The following is a 16,667-nucleotide window of genomic DNA, read 5'->3' on the forward strand; positions in this document are numbered from 1 at the left end:
AAACGCACATACCCATTTGGAGGTTAAATGTTGCAACAACTGACAACGTCTAGCGTCTACGGAACTGGATTTTCTTCAACCCTCAGGATCTCAACTTAGGAATGTGCCAACACCCAGAAGGAGCTGAACTTATATTAGGCTCAAAACCATCGAAATACCCTATATTTGAGTAATTTTAGCTCAACTTGCAAAAATCCAACATCAAGCATTGAACAACCACAAGCTTGCAGCTCTATTTAAAACATGAAATGAACATCAAACATCTTCAAACTGCACTGAGTTTTGGAGTTGTTTGAAGGTAGCGAAGTCAGTTGTACTAATAAGTTTCGGTCATTAAGAAATATTTCCCTGAATTAAATTCCCTGATTTTTCAGGTCCTTTTCCCTGCTGTTCGCTGATTTGCCATGTTTTTCAATTAGTTGGCACCCTGTATCGACATCTTATGACATCGACGATGGAACTGATTAAATATTCAGATAGATCCAGATAGCACGATACCCAGTGAAAAGAATGTTCGAAGCCAAACACAATACAACTCGAATTTTGGTAACATTATTCATTCAATAAACGATCATTTCGCGGACTTTCTTGAATTGGACCTTTCCTTTCTCTTTCCGTTATCGTTTTTCCGTGCTTCCTTACTGTGAGATCTACTTCTTTTCCTAACCTTATCCTTTCTCCTGTCAGAAGATCTACTACGACTGTGCTTTTTTCGTTTCTCCTTTCGGCGCTCTCGAGATCGGTTCCTTGATCTACTTCGGCTTCGGTTTCTACTCCTCTTGGAGAAACTTCTACTTCTTGAGCTCCTGCTCCGGGACCGTTCCGCACGATCTCGATGCCGATAAGATACATCCGATCTCGAACTCGATCTGGAACTCCGCAATGGCAGCTCCACATCCGGCGATTCGGACCAACGCCAGTTGTTTTTTTGTTTGGTTGGTACTTCGATGTCGTCCCAGGATCTAGCAAAATGTTCAAACTAGTGATGATGGTCAAAATCGTTATATTAATTTGAATACCTTTCCAAAAGTTGCGAGCGTTGCGACTGCCTCTGCGATTGCCTAGCAGACTGCAATTCCTTGAAATGGTTGTATCTGTACTTTGCAATGGGATTGACCAGCAAATGCAAGTAATTGCAAGATTTGCCCTTCTGACATCGGGACCTCTCAAAAAGTCCTATGAATGGTAAATGAGTTCAAACATGTAATCCTTCAACACGGACTATTTGGAATGGATAATCAAACTGAGTTAAGGCAAATGTATTATTGGTAGTTCTATATATGGTGTATGGCATGTCTAACAGGAAAATTTCGTTTGTTTCAAAAAGGATACATCTCGTTCAATTTACCACAAACGGCTGAAGTCCAGACAATAGGCGACCGAAACTCGACCCGGAGTTGTTTGGAAGCGTAGAAGCGACCGTTCATTCGCTGATATGCTTTTGCCGCGGCCCTGTAATGAAAGAAAATTTAGTGTAAATACTGGTAATGTACCTTTTTGGCTGACAAACCTCAAGCTGGCGTATTGTACGTAGACGTTTCCCCTCAAATGTGGTTCGTAGTTTCGACAAACGAATATCCCGGTGATGGCACCAAACGATTCAAATTCTTCGACGATATCTAGGAAGAACTCACTATAACAGCGGTATAATTCGTCATCATCGAATTCTATGCTTGAGTCCAGGCCATATTCCGGATGCTGCTGGTGATCCAATGCGGGGTGCGCGAAAAAGTTTGGTACTAAAAGGAGCTGATGAATAAAAACCGATCAAAACCAAGAGCCAAACCACCAAAATAATATTCGTTTTTTCACCTCACTGAGCCCAGGTGTCGGATGATTAGACGAGCATCGTGCTCCGTATCGACAAGCGCCAACCTTCCCGAAAAATACGCAAGCATCCCGATCGGGCCTGGAATGTACAATCTCCCGAAGCGTCAAAGCGTGATCATCTATACCAACCAGAAACTCCGCAAACATCCTTTCCCGTTCCTGCTGCTGCTTCCGGAACTCCTCCATTAATCGTTCTTTTTCCGCCTTTGCTTCCTTCACTTTTCGTTCTAGGTCTGCGAACTCCTTCCGTATCTTTTCACGCTTTTCGATCTCTTCCCGTTGCTCCTCCTCCAATCGTTTCCGTTTTTCTTGGAACGCCGCCTGAGCTTGTCTCTCCCGGTCCAGCCACAAGGCATGTTCATACCTACTGCGCTCTTCTTGCCGTTGCAGCATTTCCTGTTCGAGTTGTTCCTTCTCTCGAAGATAAGCCACATAGGTGGGCTCCGCCAGTTTTCGGGCTACAGATTCTGCCGCTGCTCCGTCTCGAAATTCAGCCAACTTCTGGCGAATCCGCTTGCGGCGTAACTTCTTCACGAGCTTTCGCCATTCCTTTCGACTGATGAAAATCAGAACTACACTTATTGATCAGATTGAACGGAAAACATTGGAAGCTTACCTTATTGATTTCGATTCCTCAGCCATTTACGAAAATCACTTCGAAATAGGCTAAAAAATAGTAACAAATTCTTCACAAAAATCCAACAAGAATCACGAACTCACTTCGCGATTCTGTACGTCTGTTCATTTTTGTTTTTAATGTTTGTTTACAAACAAGGAACTGTCAGATGGTATAGAGATGGATTCTGCTGATCACGGTGTACACGGTAAGAAAAAAGACTGCTGCTAAACGAGCAGGAAAAAAAAGTCGAGCAAGAAATTTTTTTCGAGCTGCACTTAGCGCCACCTGATTGTGAAAAAGATAATCATTAAAAGCTTTTGCAAGCTTTTTTCCTACTAGATTTTTTTATGAAATCGAGCCTACAGCAGGGTGGCCAGATCCTAAGCGAAGACGAAACAGCTATATGATCCAGTTTTTGATCCAGACGCATTTCCATTATCGATTGCTTCACCCGCGGATAAGTCGGTTCGGTTTTCAAGTGTACTATAATAATTATGTGCGAGAAATGCCTATCGGGATGTGTATTTTTATTTTTGGTAGTATCATTTTTAACAGGAATTAAAGATTGCGCACAGTACGCATCAAATAAATCGACGCGCAGTACAACTTCCTTTAGTGTGTCATACGCAAATTCAATCCAGAAATATATTACACGAAGTACACCAACGTTTTCTTACATGATGCTATCCGCAGATATCTTGAGCTAGGTAAAGATCGTACCGAAGTTGGAGAAACGATTGATTAATAATGCGTGTTACGAAGCTGCAGCTCTACTGAGAGCCACAATATTTTTGCTTCTCTAACCAAAACTCTCACTTATAGACGCAGCCTGGTACAACCGATAGCTTTCAGTTGTGCTTGTTAAAATAAACAAGTTTTGGTATTACTGACCAGATAGATTTATAGAATACAATATCACATCATATGAATATCCAACGAGGTCTAGTGTTCAGAATCATAAGGGCCTAACTGCGATGATCGATTCTCTTAATCGATTTTCTCTTTTTCACCAACCGACCGATAAAACATTTAAAAAAATTCAGAAAAGATTCTGGCTACCCTGCTGTATGCTTTCATCTCTGCTTTTATTCTTGTGTTTTCATTCCAGCTCAACCATTCATTTTCATTCAACAATTAATACGGTGTGCAAATCAAGTGGTGCAATTTTGAAAGAATAAAGTGCTATTTTTACAAGTGATATTATCACATTTAAATCAAATCGTAAGTAATAACAATGAATTTTAGTAGTCCTTACAGTGGAGGATATTTAGCAACATATCCGCTGTATATCCCGGTATGTATTTCTCCCGTGCAGGTATGGGTCCCTCCCGCAGGCTACCTTCCTTATTTTCCCCCAACACCTGTTATTCCAAACTCACTCACTCCAAACACACCAACAGTATACTCATCTGCCGTTTCGCTTCCGGGTGTTTGGGTTCCAGTATGGGGCCCGATGATTCCATACCCAGTGATGAACTTTTTTCAACCGCCTCATTTTGCCATGCAGAGTTCTACCGTCGAATTTAGTCAGACTGCACCAGATGCATCGACATGTCCTTCATCTGTTGGTTCTTTCTCAGGCATTCAGGTTCCAGTATCGGAGCCTGTAATCTCGAATCATTTGACTCATTCCGCTCGGCCTCCTTTGTCCTCCACGCATACGCTGGGACCAATATACGTCAGGTCAGGTCAAACTGTAACAAATACAACAGCGGTGTATTCAGCTGCTGTTTCATCCTCAAAAATCGGTATTCTAGCATCACGACCTGTACTTTCAAACCCGTTACACTTGGTTCAATCTTCTTATTCCGCCAAGTTAGGACAGGATCCAAAATCGATTCGATCAACGAAACCCGCAGTTTCTTTGGTTGATGGTTCAAGCTCGGACATTCGGGTTCCGGTATCTGCGATTCTGGGTTATTCTGTTCAGACTCCTTGTTCCGTTGGATGTATGCAGCATCCAAATTTTTTCACCTCGACTGCTGGTCCATTCACGAACATTCGAGTTCCAGTATCAGAACCTTTTTCTGCGAGCCTAGACACAAGTTCTGTTCAGCCTTTTTCCTGCTCGTGGGTGCAGGATCAATTTGTGGATAGATTGACACAGGAAAAATGTACAGTGTCATCAGTTACTAGTTCATCCTCAGACATCTGGCTTCCAGTAACGGATCCTGTAATTCATCCTCCTTGTTCCGCCGTTTTAAGACAGGATCCAATATCGATTCGGTCAACGCAAACCGCAGTTTCTTCGGTTGTTGGTTCTATCTCCGACAATTGGGGTCCGGTGTTAGTACCTCCGATTCTGGGACATTCTGTTCAACCTCCTTGTTCCATCGAGCAGCATTCTAATCCTATCGAATCGTGTCAAATACCGTCAACCACATCAACAGTGTCTTCAGCTGCCCCTCTGTCCATGATCATTCGCGTTCCAGTATCAGAAACTGTTGCTACAAAGCCAGTTGAACGTTCAGTTCAGCCTTCTTGTTTCTCCTTGTGGGTGTAGGATCAAACTTTTGATAGATTAGGTCAAACTGCACAGGAAAAAGTGACAGTTACTAGTTTATCCTCAGACATTGGGCTTCCAGTAACGGATTATGTGATTCCGAATCCAGCTCAGTCTTGTTTCATTTCGGTCGAAGATCCAATGTTGCTTAGGTCAGGACAAACTGCAACAAACACATCCATAGGGTCTTCAACTTCACGTTCCATTAAAGGTCCGAAGGATCCAATGTCGGTAGGGTGCAAAAATATTGAATTTTTGAATAACCACGAAAGAGTAACTTTGTTCAGCTCTTCTAAATTCCCGGCACTAAATTTAACGATCGAAGATATTAATTCACTAAATCATGGAGAAATGTTAACTAGTGGTTGCCTGGAAGTTTGTCTACAAATTTTAATTACACGAACAGATAATATTAAGGTGCTAAATATTTATGAGTCCAAGGCTTTTTTGTCAGCTCCAGGTGGTGTGTATGACGAGTCTCTCGTTTTTGATTCGCTAAACAAAGATATTTTACTAATTCCATGCCACGAAAATATGCATTTTTATTTAATAGTTTTAGATTTAAAGAGCAAAACAATGTATTATATGGATTCAAAAAGCTTACCTGATTACCAAAAACATGCTCGTAGTAAATTGAATCTTTTTTTAACGTCGATGAAAAAGTATTCTGAAAGTAATTCAATCGCGAAAAAGATTCTATCTTGTGAATGGCATGTGAGCACACTGCAAAGTGATAGCCAGTTTGATTCTTTCAACTGTGGGATATACGTTTTACATAATGCTACACATACGGTTAACTATATTAAAAATAGAACGGAAAAGTTTTTGCCATTATTAAACCCAAATATAAAGCGAAAGGAATTGAAAAAAATTATTGAACAAAACTTTAGCGATAATATGGCAACAGTTGAACAAGATATAGAAACATATTCAAACGATAAGACAGAATCAACTATTTCTGCTTTTCCAAATTTAGTTCCCAGTGATTTTGACTCCTCATTTAGTCAGGAAGCTAAGGTGACAAACACTGATGTAGAAACGAGAAACAATAGGGAAATGAATTTCAAATTATCCGAGTTTTGGGACTCTGGAATTTCGTTTGTTTGGTCCAGAAAACAGCTAGAAGACTACATGAACCCTCAAAATAAAAAACTTTTCAATTATAATGAAAGCCATTTTAATAGAAGAAATTTCAAAACAATGTCCGAAAAGATTAACTATGCAAGTCATCATGACGTATTACGCTGCCCAAACCAAACATGCGAAGTTTATTTTAAAGGCAAGGATGATTATGTGCCAAAAAAAAAAGTAAGCCGGACAATAAAAATATATGGAGTTTGTTCGCAGCCAAGTTGCAAAAGGTTTATTTATACCACCACGTTCTCAAAAACCGGATCAGGTGAGATAGTTTTCAAAGTTTTACACGATATGGATAATTTCCATCATCCAGAGCCTTTGGCTAACCAATTGCGTGGTCAGTCTAGAGCAAAATCAAAAGATAAACTACTGCACATTAGACCCCGTCAATTTATTCGAGAGGCAGATGCAGATCTTAGCAAAAGTACAAATTATACAATTAACAAAAATTTACAAAAATGCTTATCTTACAGTGCTGTAAGACAAATTGCTACAGAGGCTCGTTATGAGCTCAGGGAAGGCAAAGAGTGTTGGGATTCACTTGTAGAGATGGCACATCAAAAAGAAACATTTATTTTCAAATTAGATAGGAAGCCATTTAACATTATACTAATGAAAAAATGTCAGATTTTACATACACGAGATGTTGCAAAACGTGAGGGTCCACTTGATGTTTTCATAGATGCAACATCTACCAAGTGGAAAAAAGTAATTAAAGGACCTAATGTTCATTATTACAGTATAATTACAAGATACAAAAATGTAAAATCAGATAGTGCTATGACGGTCTTTCCTATAGCTACTTTCTTTACAAACGATCATCACTTAGGAAATCTATCAAATAATTTATATAGAATAATAAGATTTATGCGAGTTAATTGTGGTATTGATAAGCTGAACAGAGTAATCAGAACTATCACCACAGATTTTTCAATGGCTCTTGTCGGCAGTATCATAGAAGCATGTAATGGAATGTCGGTTATACAGTACCTTCAACATTCTGCTAATTGGATTATATTGAAAAAGAAGAATCCAAACTTTGACTGTTTGTATGTTTAACGATTTGGAAAAATATTTTCCAGTAGAATTAGTTTCAAATAAACAGATTTGCAAAATTGCTCTCTGCCAAGCCTTTAATTTTAATGATTTGGATGAAATAAACGAATTATTTATGAATGTCTGGAGTTTTCTCATTACTAAATGTCCAGAAAAAAGATGTCAACAATATGAAAAGCTACAAAAGCAGATTCAATGTTTTAATGATGTGGAAAATTATGGCAAAGACGAAAAGTGTCACCCTAAAGTCGACATGGATAGATTTTATAAATGTAAATCGGATGAAGAAACTGCGAAACGAAAGACAATTTACAACTCTAGCCCGTTTTACATAAAGTGTAAAGCCGATTATGAAAGTCAGATATTATTGGAATTCGGTAGTAAACAAAAGGTAGATGAGTACTATAATAGCTCAACGCATAAATTTATCCAAAACTTTTTGCAGAAATACGTAACATACCTTCCTTTCTGGACTCCTTTATTGACATATAGAGAATATCCAGATATTAGCAACTTAAAAATAAAGCAACAATTAAATCGTGCCAATAATGGGCCAATCGAAGGATATCATCATGTATTAAAAAAAAATATTGAAGAATCACCTGCGGTTGGTTCTGGAAAAATAAGAATAGATGACCATTTGTTACACATTTATATTCCAGATATCAACCACAAAATAAACAAATATAAAAATGCTATTCCAAGTTCTAGGAATACCAGAACGAACCGCAAGAGAAATACAAAAAATCGACCAATAGCGTCTTCCACGCCAACATCGAAAAAAAGCTATGCTAGTTCTGTGTCCAACACATTAAATAGTCCTTGTTCTTCTGTGTCCAATGTCTCCGTTACATCATTTTCAAACTCAATACTTATTAATGAAATGTTTATAGATCAATTGCCGAAAGCAAAAGAAACATTCAAAAAAGATAATTCTAAACTATCCTGCGTGAAAGGAAAACACAGGTTGACTGTCTTTGATCGTAGATTGGAACCACCTGATAAAATTATGAAAGTCGATTCCTACGAAGAAAAGTACTGCACTGATTTCAAATCGACTGCTAAAACCAGACCTCCACCAGTAAGTTTTCCAAAAAAATGTTATGCAACTACAGCACGTCTCTCAACTATTTCAGAAGAAATAGAAGAGGGACAATTAGAAGAGGTTACATATTTGACAGCTACGATAAATGAAGATGAACTTATAAAAGAAGGTTTTCTTGGGTTTGACAGTTCTTTAGAATCAATATGCATAGGGTTTTCAAGTGTTTCACCGAACATGGTAATAAAGAACTTGAATTATTATATAGAAAATAAAACAACATATTGTAACCATCTTACGGTTGTTTCAAAACATCCACTATCTCTTAAATTAATTCATTTTAAAACTCTATGGTCAAACAACTGGTCGTGCTGGATGTCAAACTTTCTAATAGAATACAGTTTGCATATCCTTATTTCCATTAATATGCCATCAGCCTGCTACTTAGACTGTGATCAGGGCACAAATCTATTTGGTTTCGCCAAAAAAAAACTTTCAAAGGTTACCGTAAAGTCGATACAAAAAAGAATGCAATCCAGAGCATATGTAATAATCATACCAGTTTGGTATGAAAATCATTTCACAGTCGCTATAATTGATAAACGTAAAAATAATTTTATATACATGGATTCAAAACAACTGCATTCAGCAGGAAACATGTTGAAGAGGCTAAAATTACAGATGACTGGAAATGGAAAAATAAGTCAAATGGTGAAAAATCTAAAAATTTTAGAATTATTATGCAATACACAAGATGACGATGTACACTGTGGAATACATGTCTTATGTCAAGTTCAAAATTTTCTTAGCGGGAATGATTCCATAAACATTGATTTTGACCCAGTAGCGCAACGGCGTGATTTCATGAATCTTATCTTAGAATCTTCAGATAATGTTCAAAATATGTGTCCGTCGTGCGGAGTAGTTGATAATTCATTTTTATCTGATAGATCGTCAGTAAATTCACTAAGTGATAGTCGATTACCTGATAAAATTGTCAAGTGGATACGGTGTGATTATTGCAGGCGTTGGTGGCATTTAAATTGTTATGAATCTCTTCAGATTTCTAACATAACCTATTTTACTCACTTAAAAGTTGTTCCTTTTTATTGTGCTATGTGTTCGCACATGCTTATTAAGAAATAATGTAATAAAATGCGACATTAAAAAATAATTTGACTACAATTACACTGAACCAGTGGTTAGAGTTGACCATGGTGTTTTCCAAATTTGTATGTTTTAGATATAATTGTACATTGAGATTGCTCTTTGTATTCAATTTCTCGTCTCCTTGTGCGTTGCTGGGGAAATTGTTATCAGGTCTATGAGCTGCTATAATTTTCAGTACGCTGACTATATAGTTCCATTTCGTGGACTAGTTAGTGTACTTATCAATGAATCCATAGTTCAATTTTTGTTAGATTTGTACAAAATATTCTGAATAATATCGTATAGTGTATGTTAGTAAGAATGTTGAACTGATTAGTTTCAACCATGTCAGAAGAGCGTAGGTGATTATGTTGATAGTCCTTTTCTCTTACGATATATCGGGTGGTGTTTGCGATTTGCGTGGGTGTATTGCGTTTAAAAATGGGCCCTTTTGAAGGCTTTTAGGTTTTTCAGTTCATTTTCATAAGTGCAGTGATTACTAATATAAAATATATTTAATTACAGCAAACATCATGCATCGAAATGCGGAAACATAACTGGCGGATTGTAATATGTAGTAATAACATAATAATGTAATTTTCTTGTGTATTCATAGGAAGTTGAAAGGAAAAAACAAAATTCATCAGCGTATATTTGCTGTCCCTACAGTTATGGCTGGTCGTATACACTGGGTAAGTAAATATCAAGCACATTATTGAAAGTTTTACAGTATCCGCCGCTTATCCGACACTTGCTAATCCGGAGCTCATTAATCCGGAAAATATCGGATTAAAAAGTATAAACACGCGTTTGTATACATTGTGCTGTCAATTTGATGTCTATTTGTTTTGACTTTTTAGTATAGATTTGACAGTCGGATTAGCGAGTCAAACCCCGATAGTCCGGCCATGATTTTGTCGGATGAGCGGGGGATACAGTATAGAGTTGATGTCCATACTCTCTAATGATGGTTTAAGTGTCTAGCATTTTGCCCCGTTGACTGTTTATAATAAACTTGTATTTAGCAAGAGCAAAACAAAAGGATGTTTATTTTCCATTTAATTCCGCTTAATATTTTTAATCAATGACACTTACGTGCGTGTCGACTGCAATTTAGTCGAAGTACATGCCTGCCGTGGATACAAAATATTGAGTAGAATTAAATGTAGAATATATATCCTCTTTTTGCTCTTATGAGTATTCAACTAACATCCCAATTCATAATTTAAATTTTTATTTACACCATAAAGTTTCCGTTTTTTACCGTGCCAATTAATCAGGAATAAATGGTAGAGCTTTTGGTTGTTAGAACACACAACATTATAAGCTGGGTTAGCTAATTTTCAAGATAACAATTAATTGCAGTTTTTTGATAATCCGGAAATCATTTTTTTGAAATTCTTAGCTCTCTCTCTTATTCGCATTTTAAGCTTATTGCTTAGCGCATATTAGCTTATTGTGTGCTCTCAACTTCCACAGTTATTAATTTTCGATGCCAATACCAATGCATGAATTTGTATATTGTATGGCAAGTACAATGATACTCTATGCCAAGAAAAAAGTTCCAACCCAAAACATTCCCTCGACTATGGCTATGAGGTCCCTCAATTAATCATATTGTCGAGCAGTTTTGGGACGACCTTCTACCAGCGATTTTACGGAAATGAAACAATCAATTTTACAATTAAGACCCTATTTTCCCGAGGTTGTAGAAGAAAACATATTAAAATATTGTTCCACGTTAAAGTTCGAGTGGTAGGAAACGTCATTTTAAACTGCTCGAATGATGTGATCCATGCTCAAATTCTTAGCTCATGAATCACTAATTGTAGAAAAATCTTAAATAATGCAAAGATAAGAAAACTGTCTCAGGAATTTGAATTCAGGAATTTCCACAAAGAGTGCAACCATTCGCCCTACCACCTTTAGTTTTTTTTTTTTTCCTTTGGTTTGTTTTTTTCCGTCGATCTTGTTTTCCGTGCTGAGCACCAATGCTACCGACGTGCCAGGAAGGCAGCTCCCACACCTGGACCCTACCTATCGACCCATCAACTCATGAACCGGGGACCAACGGCTTTACTTCCCATCCGAAGGAAGGCGTGATTAGAGATGTTATGCCTCAGAACATCCCGGCGGCGCCGACTGGGATTGAACCCAGGCCTGCTGGGGTGAGAGGTAATCGACGGGTAGTTTCACTACGTTCCTCAGTGGCTGCGTAACTGAATCATAGTAGGTGAACGTCATTAGGAGCATGTTGGCTACCTCTGAAGGATGATCTGGTAGAGTACCAGCACTTGCCGTTAGCCTTCTAGCACCATTAGTTCCGCCTGGTTTTATCATTACAACCACCCTCGCTATATCTCTTTGGTTTGATTGGTGTGAAACTGCTCTTTAGCCCGCCAGATTCCCGGTAGTTAAACGAAGTACAAACGCGACTGGCCTGCCTAGCGATTCCTGACGGGTAGTTTCACTACGTTCCTCAGTGGCTGCGTAACTGAATCATAGTAGGTGAACGTCATTAGGAGCATGTTGGCTACCTCTGAAGGATGATCTGGTAGAGTACCAGCACTTGCCGTTAGCCTTCCAGCACCATTAGTTCCGCCTGGTTTTATCATTACAACCACCCTCGCTATATCTCTTTGGTTTGATTGGTGTGAAACTGCTCTTTAGCCCGCCAGATTCCCGGTAGTTAAACGAAGTACAAACGCGACTGGCCTGCCTAGCGATTCCTGACGGGTAGTTTCATTACGTTCCTCAGTGGCTGCGTAACTGAATCATAGTAGGTGAACGTCATTAGGAGCATGTTGGCTACCTCTGAAGGATGATCTGGTAGAGTACCAGCACTTGCCGTTAGCCTTCCAGCACCATTAGTTCCGCCTGGTTTTATCATTACAACCACCCTCGCTATATCTCTTTGGTTTGATTGGTGTGAAACTGCTCTTTAGCCCGCCAGATTCCCGGTAGTTAAACGAAGTACAAACGCGACTGGCCTGCCTAGCGATTCCTGACGGGTAGTTTCACTACGTTCCTCAGTGGCTGCGTAACTGAATCATAGTAGGTGAACGTCATTAGGAGCATGTTGGCTACCTCTGAAGGATGATCTGGTAGAGTACCAGCACTTGCCGTTAGCCTTCCAGCACCATTAGTTCCGCCTGGTTTTATTATTACAACCACCCTCGCTATATCTCTTTGGTTTGATTGGTGTGAAACTGCTCTTTAGCCCGCCAGATTCCCGGTAGTTAAACGAAGTACAAACGCGACTGGCCTGCCTAGCGATTCCTGACGGGTAGTTTCACTACGTTCCTCAGTGGCTGCGTAACTGAATCATAGTAGGTGAACGTCATTAGGAGCATGTTGGCTACCTCTGAAGGATGATCTGGTAGAGTACCAGCACTTGCCGTTAGCCTTCCAGCACTTGCCGTTAGCCTTCCAGCACCATTAGTTCCGCCTGGTTTTATTATTACAACCACCCTCGCTATATCTCTTTGGTTTGATTGGTGTGAAACTGCTCTTTAGCCCGCCAGATTCCCGGTAGTTAAACGAAGTACAAACGCGACTGGCCTGCCTAGCGATTCCTGACGGGTAGTTTCACTACGTTCCTCAGTGGCTGCGTAACTGAATCATAGTAGGTGAACGTCATTAGGAGCATGTTGGCTACCTCTGAAGGATGATCTGGTAGAGTACCAGCACTTGCCGTTAGCCTTCTAGCACCATTAGTTCCGCCTGGTTTTATCATTACAACCACCCTCGCTATATCTCTTTGGTTTGATTGGTGTGAAACTGCTCTTTAGCCCGCCAGATTCCCGGTAGTTAAACGAAGTACAAACGCGACTGGCCTGCCTAGCGATTCCTGACGGGTAGTTTCACTACGTTCCTCAGTGGCTGCGTAACTGAATCATAGTAGGTGAACGTCATTAGGAGCATGTTGGCTACCTCTGAAGGATGATCTGGTAGAGTACCAGCACTTGCCGTTAGCCTTCCAGCACCATTAGTTCCGCCTGGTTTTATCATTACAACCACCCTCGCTATATCTCTTTGGTTTGATTGGTGTGAAACTGCTCTTTAGCCCGCCAGATTCCCGGTAGTTAAACGAAGTACAAACGCGACTGGCCTGCCTAGCGATTCCTGACGGGTAGTTTCATTACGTTCCTCAGTGGCTGCGTAACTGAATCATAGTAGGTGAACGTCATTAGGAGCATTTTGGCTACCTTTGAAGGATGATCTGGTAGAGTTTAGTTCCACTTGCTTTTATATTTGGCAATTCACTGATTTTATTTGTATGTTTCCTCTACCTGTGAAATTTTCATGTAGAATATTGGTTAAATAGCATTTTTTTAAATAACTGAATAAGTATTCGTATCATTTCATTTTAGTAAAGATTTTGTAATGGATCATATCATGCGAGCAGTTTAAAAAGACGTTTCCTACCACTCAAACTTTAACGTGGAACAATATTTTGATATTTGTTCTTCTACAACCTGGAGAAAATAGGGTCTTATTTGTAATATGCTTGAAAAATCTGGAATTTATTGTTTCATTTCCGTAAAATCGCTGGAAGAAGGTCATCTCAAAACTGCTCGACAATATGATTAATTTATGATTTTTGAATTTTAAAAATATGTAATGGACGCAAGATTAGAAAACTACAACTAAAATGTATATGGAAAATTGCTCACCTCAACTTGTTAAGCTTTATTTTAGAATGTCAATACTACACCATAAACTCTGTTCATAGGCAATATTTTATGAAATGCCGAGATCCTGGGTTTTGCATGATAAGAAAAAAAAAGTAATTTAATATCAAGATAGCTTATATTACATTAATGTTATGAATTGGGCTGTTAGTACTTTGGATCACAAGATAATAAGGCCAATTCAAAGTACATCAAATATTGGATTTTACCCTAACTGCCTTTACAACTCCTATACAAATTTTCACTCTAATAAAACTATTAATTCAGAATACATCACTTTCTCCAGCTAATCATTATCATTCAAACAATAAAAGGTTTACCCTTAAAATTAGCTATTTCTACTTTAAAATCGATGATGAATATAAAGATTGCTGATTACTAAAAAGGTAGTATAGAACTTTTTTTTGGAGTGCAAGAACCTTGTACTTACGATCATACCTAAACTGATGGATGATGCATAATTATCCCATGTTACAAACACACAAATCTGTAGAAAACAAAAATATCAAGTCAATTTGTCCCGCTTTAATAATGGACGCATACGTTTACTACTTGTCCGGCAGTAAAGTTCTGCACCATACTTGAGCATTCAGACAAACGTCAGAGAAAACTATGTTTTAGCACAAATCTTACTTATCAAACTATTTAGGGCGATGGATTGTACTCACACACACACACACACAAATCTTACTTATCAAACTATTTCACCGAAATTCATGCAGATATGGAAAATCTAAAATCATCCCTTTTTAAAGGAAAACATCGCTTAACACCAACATAACGAAAGTTGTTAAAGAATCATTATATGGTGTCAGTTTTGATCTCACAAATACTGACAGCCACTTTCCTAAGCAGAGGCGAAAAGTTAACCAGACAAATAATGTAGGAGAATATGAAATTTTTTCTATCAACCTTCATTCATCCATAAAATGTCAATAAAAATTAAATTAAAATTGAAATTAATATTTTTTTTTTATTTTCTCACCAATTGGGCTCAAATTTTAAAGGTTATCAAAAAAGTCTTCTAGTTTTGATTCATGTATTAAAACTTTTTATTGGTCACATGGTCCAGATATATTATATAATTCCATGGGGTTACACCCCCACTAATACACTGTTTCACATTGGTTCATCAAGGAATTCTGAAATATCTCTGGAACCATGAGTCCTATAACGAGTCGTATGCATTAATCTAAACTAGAAGATTTTGTTGGTAACCTCTAAAAATTTCAGCCCATTTGTTACAAAAATGATTTTTTTTTAATTTTTTAATATTTCAACTTTTTGGCAAATATGTTGGCTGTATGAAGGTTAATACACTGGAGTCGCTTTTTACGCGGGTGCTACGTCCCGCATAAAAAAAAACCGCGTAAATTCCGGAATCCGCGTAAAAAAAACCGCGTAAATTCCGAAATCCGCGTAAAAAAAAACCGCGTAAAAAAAGACCGTGTAAAAAAAACCGCGTAAAAAGCGACTCTAGTGTATAACAATATACCGCGTCAATTCTGAAATCCGCGTAAAAAAAACAAAATCCGCGTAAAAAAAAAAACGCGTAAATTCCGAAATCCGCGTAAAAAAACCGCGTAAAAAAAAATCGTGTAAAAAAAAACCGCGTAAAAAGCGACTCCAGTGTATCTATTTTGAAAACAAACGAAAAAAGAACATTTGGTAGGTCTAATTCATAAATCATTGACCCAGTATCTTCGCCATTTTATTTCGTATTTTCGTTCAAGTCAACATTTTCTGGTTTTTTGCATAGCAAAAAAACGCTGTAACTCACTAGCGCCATTTGCTTGAAAGTTGATATTCCATTGAAGTAAAAGTAACTCACTCTCTGACTGAGTAAAATTCGTTATCGATGAATAAATTAACAGCATGGTTGATTTTCGCGAAATTGGAGGTGATCTATTTTGTATGCAGAAAACTGGAAAATGCTGATTATAACGAAGTAAGGGTCTTTACTGGAAAAAGGTGATGGGCAATATTTCTACAACGCTGGCCTACCAAATGTTTATTTGTATATGAAAGCTTTTTATTCTTTGTTTTTCATGTTAGCCTCAAACACATTTTTTTGTGATTTAATCAACAAACAATGAATATGGTGGTTATTAATCCTTTTTAAAAATGTTACACCGTTCAAAAAAGTAGTGTAAATTTCTGTTCAATATGATGCACATAAATGGAGCGTCACGTATCATATACGTTTGCATTATATATCATGTAAAGTTCTGACACATTTCATGCAATGTATCAAATATTGTATACAAAAGCCCATCTTTGCAAACAACATTGTTTACAAGTTGCTCGGTTGCGTGAAATGAAATACAAGTTTACGTGAATGAATGTTTACATCACAATTAAAATTCAGAATTTGTATCTGTGTATGGTTCTCGTTTATGTGGGCCTCAACTCCAACTTTGAAGAATAGTGAATATTTTCTTGGCTTGTAGATGATATTTTAACCTTTTTTTCACACTAGTACTAGTACCAATACTAGCACAGGTAACAAAATCCAGTAGAAATTTTTATCAAATAATAAAATTGACTATTAGATCATTTATTAATATTCGATATTGACACCTCTTTGTGGTATTTAATTTGATCAAGTTTTTTGTATTGCTTATTTTGACTCGTTCC

General features: G+C 37.9%; 1 protein-coding gene across 2 annotated transcripts; it reads right to left on the bottom strand.

The window, feature by feature from the left end:
• Window positions 1–1,039: 1,039 nt before the first annotated feature.
• Window positions 1,040–2,509, bottom strand: LOC135706642 (U2 small nuclear ribonucleoprotein auxiliary factor 35 kDa subunit-related protein 2). 2 transcript variants are annotated; one of them, XM_065228287.1, is made up of 5 exons: window positions 2,447–2,508; window positions 1,813–2,386; window positions 1,511–1,749; window positions 1,333–1,452; window positions 1,040–1,221 (listed from the first exon to the last, which is right to left on the bottom strand). In XM_065228287.1, exons 1-5 carry the CDS (start codon window positions 2,470–2,472, stop codon window positions 1,212–1,214), a joined length of 969 nt encoding a protein of 322 aa, XP_065084359.1. In that variant the 5' UTR covers window positions 2,473–2,508; the 3' UTR covers window positions 1,040–1,211. The 2 variants fall into 2 exon arrangements, with proteins under 2 accessions (XP_065084359.1, XP_065084358.1); XM_065228286.1 differs by lacking the exon at window positions 1,040–1,221 and having other exon boundaries at window positions 1,230–1,452; window positions 2,447–2,509.
• Between the last annotated feature and the right edge of the window lie 14,158 nt (window positions 2,510–16,667).

The sequence above is a fragment of the Ochlerotatus camptorhynchus genome, unplaced genomic scaffold, assembly GCF_037179485.1.
Source record: "Ochlerotatus camptorhynchus isolate MF236.1 unplaced genomic scaffold, CSIRO-AGI_Acam_v1.1 ptg000284l, whole genome shotgun sequence".
Lineage (NCBI taxonomy): Eukaryota > Metazoa > Arthropoda > Insecta > Diptera > Culicidae > Ochlerotatus > Ochlerotatus camptorhynchus.